General features: G+C 41.0%; 1 protein-coding gene across 1 annotated transcript; it reads right to left on the reverse strand.

The window, feature by feature from the left end:
- Window positions 1-8,073: 8,073 nt before the first annotated feature.
- On the reverse strand, window positions 8,074-9,701 carry LOC136489287 (probable histone deacetylase 19). The gene is made up of 4 exons (XM_066485971.1): window positions 9,507-9,701; window positions 8,421-8,512; window positions 8,247-8,307; window positions 8,074-8,163 (listed from the first exon to the last, which is right to left on the reverse strand). The coding sequence occupies exons 1-4, from the start codon at window positions 9,699-9,701 to the stop codon at window positions 8,074-8,076; spliced, it is 438 nt and encodes a 145-aa protein (XP_066342068.1).
- Window positions 9,702-9,913: the final 212 nt, after the last annotated feature.

Here is a 9,913-nt window from a genome sequence, read left to right on the forward strand (position 1 = left end):
GCATTTTGGGTATAGGTCGCGTGATGGGTTGCCTGCTGGAGACAGTCTTATGGAGATGAGGGTGCGTTTGGCAACTATATATATATATATACATATATATATATATATATATATATATATATATATATATATACATATATATATATATATATATATACATATATATATATATATATATATATATACATATATATATATATGAGCGAGGGGCTACGGAATTAGTGGTGGGAGTCTATGCTGGGAATTAAGAAGGAAATTTGAATTTTAGTTCCAATCTCTTGTTTGGTTCGTGGGGAATATAAGAGGGGGAGTTGAAGATGGAATTCATATCACCTGGGTTGCCTAGTTTTCTTCAGTGCCAAATTGCAGATCAAGTCATGATGGATGGTGAAGATGTATTTATCTTTAAATTAAAACATAATTCTCACCCATCCCCAAGGATTTTATGATTAGTTGGGGTTGGCCATCTAAACTTCCATTCCCACTGCCACCAAAACTCTGACCCATATGAAACAAACAAAATATTTCTAAACTCCTGCCTCCAAACTCTCATTCAATTTCCAGCTTCGTGTTACCCCAAATCATAAAGGATGCTCTACCAAATGGTTTAGTAGTTTAAGATATTTAGGAATATATGTACTAGTTACCAGCTCGGCATGTATTTTCTCATATTTTATAATATACATTCCAGTGGAATGATCAATAAATACATAGTTCATTACCTTCTATATCTCCTGCCTATACCAATTGCACATGTGTAACAACGTGGCCCATTAGTATGGCAGTACTTAATGTATTTGTATGTAAATTTTTCCCATTTCAAGATTTTGTTTTCATGTTTCAAATTGATACTTTAGATCAACATTACTAAAAAAATGATATTAGGAGAAAATGCATTCTATCTGCAGAGGTCGGCATTTCTTTTACTATCACCAGAAGTCATTGATAGACCAGAAAATGAGACCGTTTTCAGAGGCAGTCTTTGTGTAATAGGCCGAACCCAATTAAATTGCTAACTCTATCCAGCAATCTATTGCTCTCTCTTTTCTCCCTCAACAAAAGCGGCAGCCGCCCCCTCCCTCCTATCTTCACAGTGCCATCACCCAGGTGCACCAACGCCACCCCCTCTCCAGTTTTGATGCGCGTGCTTCCCTCCAGCACTGCTGCGCTGGACTCACACGGACACGCCTCCTGCCAGTTCCTTCACCGTGCTGCATCCGTGCATTTTTGGATACTCCCATTCCCCATGTGGATTGGAGGGGATCGAGGGGGAAATGAACTAATTTTACCTTCACTCCAGCTATCCCTATGGGGAATGATTGATCCAAAGGAGTCCTTAGAGACCGCTGCCTCCCTTGTTTGCCTGCATGTGACCCATCCAGTCCAGATCATCCGCCCAAAGATTTGCTTGTCCATCACCCCTTTTGATCCAACGTTTGCTTTGGTTTTATGTGGCTTGACCATGATGGGAAGACAATGGGAGCATATGACTGCGAGATCCATGGAAGGTCTTCTATCATGTGGACAAGGAGAGGAAGGAGATCCAGGCTCGGATCCAGGATCCAGCTTGGTTCGGCCTTTCCAGGCACAACATCAAAGGCAGGTGTTGTGCTGGTGGCGTGTGCATCGCAGGCATTTGCTGCGTTGACGGCAAAGGCTAAGGCGGAAGTCACTGCTGCCATGTAGTGACTACTACTAAAAATATTTTGAGATACACAGGCTTGTTTTATTAATAGAGGCGGTGACGAGAGTCAAACATAGAGGTATGTTAAGTCCCTAGAAAGGAGGAAGCCGATTGACGGACCTCCCGAGTGTTCTCACAGATCGTCCAGGGGCTATCCTGATCGTGTACGCTCACGCGCACCCCCTAGAAGGAGTCAAGGATAGCCTGAGCATGCACGTAGCCATGGCGAGCTCCCAGCCCCTGACGGTCAAGTGCTAGAACGGTGGCAGTGGCGTTAGGAGGCGGTTGCGGCTCTGTCGACTCCTCCCTACGCGATAAGGCGAGGTCCATCAACGCTGCGATAGAGGACTCGTGCACCCCGGTGCATAGACCATAGACTAGAACCGAAACTAACTTGTACACCGACCCTCCTAGGAATATAAGGGGAGGGGCAGCTCCTATTGAAGTGGATGATTCCAAAGAGAACTAAAGAACCTCAGTTAGAGAAGGCCGGTTTCTTACTCGCTGAGGAAGAACCCCGACGAGCACAAGGATGGCACCGAGCGATCACCTACCAAACTCTCTCGATTTCCCATCGTTGTAATCCTCGATTAGGCATTCCTAACACGAAGATCACTATACTGCTGGGCGTAGAGCTTAGAAGCCCAAACCTGGATAAATCGATGTGTCCCTTCCGTGTTTTGAGTGTCCGAGTCACTGGAGACCCACACATCGACTTCTGACGAACAACCATGATGTTCGCTGTGGTTACGAACCCGCGACAGGCGGTCACAAAAATTTAACATGTCTCTTAAAATATCTGAGGCTTTTTAGAGGTGGTTGTTTTATTTATGGAGACGGTCAAAGTTGCCTGTCTCTCAAAATAGATTTACCGATACGGCCGAAATTGCCCGTCGCTCAAAATCAATTTATAGAGGTATTTAAGAAGTCCGAAAATAAGATAATTTTCAGATAGAGAAACCTTAAGAGGCCCGCCTTGTTAATAGATGTACCCAACCGGCCCATCTCTTAGCCTAGAGTCACTCAAGTATATAAGCACATCGTCTCGGGGTTCTCATTCTACTCCCTCCCCCGGCCACCACCTCCAACTTTCTACATATCATAGCCACCTCTCTCTGTCTCTTGGCTCTACGTTCTCTCACGATCTAACCGATGGAAGCCCATAGCTCCACCTCCAGTGGCTGTGCTCGCGCAAGGGCGCATGCATCGGCTTGCCGGCGGCGCACACCCTCCGGCGGCGGCACACGAGTGGGGTGCACGAGGGCCTCTCTGGCGGTGGCACTGAGCAAGGTTTTCATTATCAGAAATAAAAATTTATCAGAGGTTATGGATAAATAGGATAAGCAGGATATATCGAAAATATCGGACCAAATTAAAAAAATTCAAATTGTTTTGAAAAAATTTCATAGAATTTGACTTGAAACTATTCCTAAGCTATTAAATATTACTTGTTCACAGATAAAAACAAGAATAAAACATTATAGTGTGGGACCGTCGCACGGCTGAATTTTGGTTGTCTATGTGAGAGCAGGAAAGAAGAAAAAAATTTGTCCGATGTCAAATTTTATCGGACCCTGTGGATAGAACGGAAATTTTGAAAATTTCCGTGAATTTCGGCCAATAAAAAAAACCTTGGCACTGAGCAGGTGGACGCGCACTGGGGCTCACCTTATCTAGTGGCAGCGCACGGTGCAAGATCCAGCGTGCATCGGCGGATCCGGCACGACGGCAGCACATCAGACAGGCACGCACTTGGGCACGGCTGCAACAGCTCCACCTACACGCTCCGGCACGGCTGCAGCGGCTCCTCCACCAATGCCTCCCCACCACCGCCGTGGTCCGAAGGGCGTTGTAGATCCGGCTGCCCAGAACCCAGATCCGGTTGCTGCAGGGTGGAAGGAGCCTATGACGATGCAGCACTGAGCTACAGCGGCGACAGGCTCGCTGCAGGCTCAATGGGCTCGCTAGCGGGTTTTTGTTTTCTGATATTATTTCCGGAGGCAGGCATTTCTGCTGACTCTTCAAATCTCCATTAACAGTGATGATGTCTCGGATGCGGATGTGTTGCCCACCTCCGGAAATGTCTTTCGCCTATCTCCAGAAAAGGGTTCGGTAGCAGTGTGACACTGACGGTGCAGTGCTAGTGTTTTATTATTTTTTAATCAATTTTTTAGAGGCGGGTATTGTAACACATGGTCTCTAGAAATGAAGTTTCACAGGTGTTCATTCGTTAACATCTATGAAAATCTTGGCTAACATAGACCATGTTGTTCAGGTGGACAGTGAGCCCGCGGGTCTGTGAAATCTGTATTCCGGTAGTGCAAATGTCATGTATATATATCAAAACAGAAATTAAGATAAAAGGCCTGTACAACATGACTGACTCTGGAATATACTTCTTCCTTATCATGTAAAACATAACTACTAGTGGATGATTTGACCATCGGAAAGCTTTACAAAAGTCGAGTAGGTTTAAATACCCAATTTGTATGTGTGAGAGCGACTGATTACTAAATCTGTAATATAACCATGTTTTAGCTAAACCATATGGTGCCCCTGGCTACAAATCTGAATCCATGAATGCATCCACGTTCCATCGTTAACTTGGCTACCAGTTGCCTCTTTAGAACTGTTTATGTCTGAAGGTTCAGACTGGTTGCAACTGATTCAAACCAGTTGCTACCCTGTACTTTAAATTGCTTCTACTGAATATTACCCTCATATGTACTGAAATTACTTTTGAGCTGCTTGTGATGTACGACATGGATTTAGATATAGTAGGCTCTGTCATTCTTGTTGTGGATCCAGTAAAATTGTGGATTGTTTCAAGTCTCCCTCGGAGTGCCTTCACAGACTACCGGGCTTGTGCTGAATTTTTGAAGTGCTTAGTGTTAAATGGTTAATATGTGCTTTTGGAATTGTGTAAAGTTGGTCTGTTCTGCTGCAACACATGGCAGGCTCGGTGGGCCTCCACAGCGGGCTTGCTGGGCTTGCGGGCCTCCACAGTGGGCTGGCTGGGCTTGTCAATTTTTTATTTAATTTGCTAAATTCATTTACACTGACGGGAAAGTAAGCCGCTTATGGAAATCTTGATTAACACATGTGTTCTGCTTTAGTCGGTTGTCTTGAGCGCTTCAGATATTATCTTTTGCCTGCCTCCAGAAAGTGTGTCACGAGTGGTGAGCACAAGCAAATATCAATCTAGATGTATATATACTCATACATATTAAAGTTATAACATGGCTTAGTGCGTTGGTCAGAAAATACGATGTCTGAATTTTGTGGAAACATGTACATTATATGAAATGGAATGGAGTCTGGTTTCATGTAGTGGGAAAATATGTGTGTGGGAAGCATTTGTTCACTTATATATGCATTTGAACTTAAAGATATAATTGGTGACCTTAATACATATAACTGGTGACCAAAAAGGTGTGTAATAAAAAAAAGAAGAGCTAATTAAAGCAAGAACATCTTTCGGGGGCATAGAAGCACTTGGACTATCCATAAGTAGTAGAACCTGATGGCTGCAAGCAGGTAGCGTCCTGAGCCCTCATAATAAAATGCAAGCCAGAAAATTCTAGTGCTGCAAGTGGTTCTCATCAGGATTGGGAAACATTGGGAAGTTTTGTAACTCGCACTTACGATTGCCACGGAAGAAATAGATACTAGTTGCCTCGTGCGGATCATCACCCAGTGCCTCATACATCCCAGCCTCTGGCCAATACCCAGTATCTAGCATCTAGCATGAATGGACTGCCAGGATACTGCCATGAAATAGGGTTAATGTGGGACAAGTCAATGTTCTAGCAATATTGAAAAACATTAGCCTAATTATTGCTTGAGGTGATGTCATAGCATGATATACTTGTATGTTACAAAATACTTCGTTGTTGTGATGTAATATTAGTATTCTAGGGTCATAAATGTCACACCATATAATTTCCATTTTAAGAAGTGAATAAGTTATTATAGTAATCGTTTCCACATTTTCAAAATTTCTCATCATGTTTGATACATTCAAGTGTAACATACCAAAACCTCAAGTTACACAGCAATGAATTTTATGAAGAAAATATTATTAGCTAAAATAGATGAAATGACCAAGATAAGAACCACACATAAATCAAGTCACTATTTATACAAAATGTCTTTGTGAATTTTCCTTGCTTTTCTCATGTTGGTGCATACATTCCGTTAGCGTATAATAAATATATGCAAAAATGCTAAGAAAATTTGTCTACCCACATATATACAAATAAATTTCAGAAAACAAAAAACTTAACATCGTTTTATGATTTTTCTTAGTGCTAAAAAATGCATCATAGCACACACTACACCACAACACCAAGATTAGCGATGGATGGTCTGACGCTAAATGCAGCTACATCGACAGACAATCTGACGCTAAAAAGTTATAGCGACAGACTTCTACAGACACTGTAAGTCCTGTCGCTGAAAATCTTTAGCGTCAGATAGTACTTTTAGCGACAGATAGTCCATTGCCCTGAATTTTTTAGCGACAGATAGTCTGCTGCTAGTCTTTAGTGATAGATGCTCTGTTACTAGGCATATACCGACAGATCATCCAACAGTACATGTATTTATAGCGACAGATTGTTCTACATGACAATATAAATATATATAAAAAATAAATACAATGAGAAAATATGTAGCACATATCATACCCAGATTCAAGCTTAAGGTCCATCACATAAAGATATAGAAACACATACATCACATGGAGATCAATACATATATAACATACAATCTTGTCTTGCGCAGTACATCATCCAGATTGAAGATGTTCTAAACCCTGAATAGTTATGATCAAAAGGACACATGTCATAAGAGCACAAGAATGTGTAACATGCAAACTTGCTTCCAATTATAACTTAGAATGCAAGTGACTGGAAGCCTAGAAAAGGTGAAGAACTAACTATGAGAGTCCACCCTTTCAAGGTCAAATTGTTCCCCGCCTGATTAGAGCCTACCAAGAATGAAAACGAAGATGGAAAAGTATGTTACAAAATAACAGTGCAGCCCTTGTGTTGTTCGAGAAAAAAAAACAGTGCAACCCTTAAAATCTCCATTAGACATGCAGACTGAAGAATATCCCAAGGTTATATTTTTATTTTGAATTCTACATTCAGAAGGGCTTTAGTTGTGAAAAAACAAGTGACTGTACCAAACATAAGCATCAAATAACAAGAGAGTTCGATGTCAGACACCTGATGCTCCAAATAGTGATCCATCTGCACCTGCAGCTCTCAGGTTCAAAGCTACATTTGTGTCTGCCTTCATATCCTGATAGAAACTTCCCCCATAAATTACGGATATTAACAATAGAAGGATATAATATCTGAATATAAACTATCAACCTGTGTTGATCCCAGAAGTGGCTGGCTCCTGACCTGAGCTTGTAGTAATGAACCAGACACGCCACCAGCTGATCTATGGAAGATTTGCCTAATAACAGTTGGAAGAAAGCCAAATCAAATTTGACAAAGGTTTGCACTAGATATGTCCTCACATGTAAATGCTACAGAATAAAATGGAGTGGACGGTACCCTGAAGCTAGAGATGATCTTGCAGGTGACTTTAGCATTGAGGTCAGGTTTGATTCCCGTAATGGGCCAATGCTTTCGGTGAGCCTTTGCTGCATTATAAATAAAACAGACCATTTTATATTCAGTGTACAAATTAGCAAATATTGAAGCAGCAGTGTATAATAAAATTGAGAAAAATACCTTCATAAAAGCCTCTTCTGAAAGATCCCTCTGAACAGTAATTTTCATCCTATCCTCATATATCTTTGCAGATAAAGCACTTGCAGCTGTATCATTTTGTCGCACTGGAGGATCAACAGCAACAGTACCATTTTGGGCACTAGTTGTAAAATCAGTGTTTTCACTGCGCTGCTGTTGCTTCTGCTGCCGCCATTGCTGCTGCTGCTCTTGTGGATGCTGTTGTGCATGCTTTTGTAGCAAGAGTTGCTGCATCTGGATCTAGTGCTGCGATTGTTGCTGCTGCTCCCGTGCTTTAATCGACTGTGTGGGCATAAATTTATATGCCATCATATAAAGGCGCACAAGAGTATAAGACAACACAACCGGCAAACAAAAAGTCATAGTTACTTCCTCCGATCACATATATCTATAGCTTGACTTAGGACAAACCTAGATGGATTTATATCTTTGATTGGAGCTACATAATGTGTAATTAGGCTACATTGAGCATGGTCTATGGCAATTTTAACTAGATGACAAATAGAATTACTAGCAAATAACATATAAGTAAGAAATATATGTTGAACGTTATGATTACAAAAGTAACAATGTGGACATCCATTCCAATTTCTTTTGACTAGTCTATCTTTAACCATGTAATTAGGCACTTATAGGAGCTTGCTTCGAGGAACCAATGTCTTCTGCCATGGGTTCCAGTCCTCTATGGTCAGATGCAACTCTGCCACCATCCTGCACAATACAAGATCAATAAGAATGTCAGCAGATAATCACATTAGTCGAGCAAACAGAAGTGCAAAAGAAAATGAAAATACCTGCACTTTGGTCTCATTTTCACCAAATTCTCTCTTGACTTTCATACCTAGAATGCTCCTCCTACAAAAATTGACGAGGGCCACACATCAGGATGAAAAATAAAACCCAAAACGTAATGAGTACAGTCACTCAGAGAGGGAAGGGGCTAGAGAGGGAGGGAGGGAGAGAGAGACCTCGCTGACTCGTCCACAGCCTTGTGATCATCCACTTCCATATCAGAGTCAGGATCATGCCGTTCATCTGGATCATTTTGATCTTCATCTGGCTGTACATCAAACATGTCCAAAAAGAATCAGATTTTGACTTATCACTTCCAATAGAATACCAGGGCAAATTCAACCAACACTAAAGATCATTTGTAAAGTTACATTTCTAATAGCTTAACACTTGTTGCCAATCACTTTATGTAGATAGTTGAAGACTTCAAGGATAAAACTAACTAAAATAAATTATCAATCATCCAATTTTTGTTCATGTTGGCATAAATGATATATGTTCAATTCAGCATGATAAGTCCTAACATTCAGACTGATTGAGGCCATGGAGAATAACACTAAGCTTGAAAAATAGCATCAAAGTGTGCTTCAAATAAAAGAATATTCTGTGGCAAAAGCCACTCTTAATTTTTAACTATAACAGTCTCTGGTACACGAATAATTCAAATGAACTGAATATCAAACAAAATATGGATGAGAAGAAATCCACAAAAAAATGTGGAAACTGGAATGTGTGCACTTCTTCTCATGCCACCTCATCTGAGAAGCATAGCACATGCATGTATATCACAACATTGAAACACATAGCACGTCCACTGTATCAACAGGTCAAGTCACTACATAGAGCAAGACAATGTTGAAGAACAACATAGACACTAGTTCATTTGTATTTGTAGTAGGAAAAAGGATCCAAGCTTCTACCATCGTTCCAGCTTTGGTCGACAAGAAAAGAACAATGTTCTAAAAGTAGATCTATTAGATGTTATACAAGGAACATGTGCCCACCATGTTACCATGTACTGAATGCTATCCAATCAGTACTGAGCAGTTAGGGTCTAATTTCAGTTACTAATATTTAAAGCATATAAGAAATAATATAATGACTAGATATAGGTATCACTACCAATTTGCTTTTAGGAGTCTGCATCTGGTAGAGATAAATCTACCACGAACTTTAAAATAAATGGAAAACACACATCTAGCACACATGAGGGGACACACACAATTATCTTACTAGTTATAACAGGATGCTCAGTCGCTCACCTCAGGTACTTCTTTGTCAGGAACTCTCTCTTGAAACTGGACACTAAGAGCATGTCGAAGTTTTGAAAGATTATCCAGAAGTTTAGATCTTATATCATCCAGTTGGTGCCGTGTATTTTTGTTCTCCATGTTACTTGGTGCAACATGAAGAGTGTAATCTGGACCAAAGTATTCATAGTACTCGTTGACAGACATCTTGTCTTCAAGCTCTGGGCCAAGAGCAACTCCCGTCTGCACAAATTATATTTTTTAGGGAAGAAATGGATGAATCAGAAGTGCAAATATATTCCATTCTTGAGAGCACTAGCCATAGTCTGCATCTCACCATAAGTCCGAGGCAGCATAGCATCCCTTCTCATCACAACATTGACAACTACTTCACAATATTCATTCCCAAGAGGCTGGCC

This window comes from Miscanthus floridulus, chromosome 10 (assembly GCF_019320115.1).
Source record: "Miscanthus floridulus cultivar M001 chromosome 10, ASM1932011v1, whole genome shotgun sequence".
Taxonomy (NCBI): domain Eukaryota; kingdom Viridiplantae; phylum Streptophyta; class Magnoliopsida; order Poales; family Poaceae; genus Miscanthus; species Miscanthus floridulus.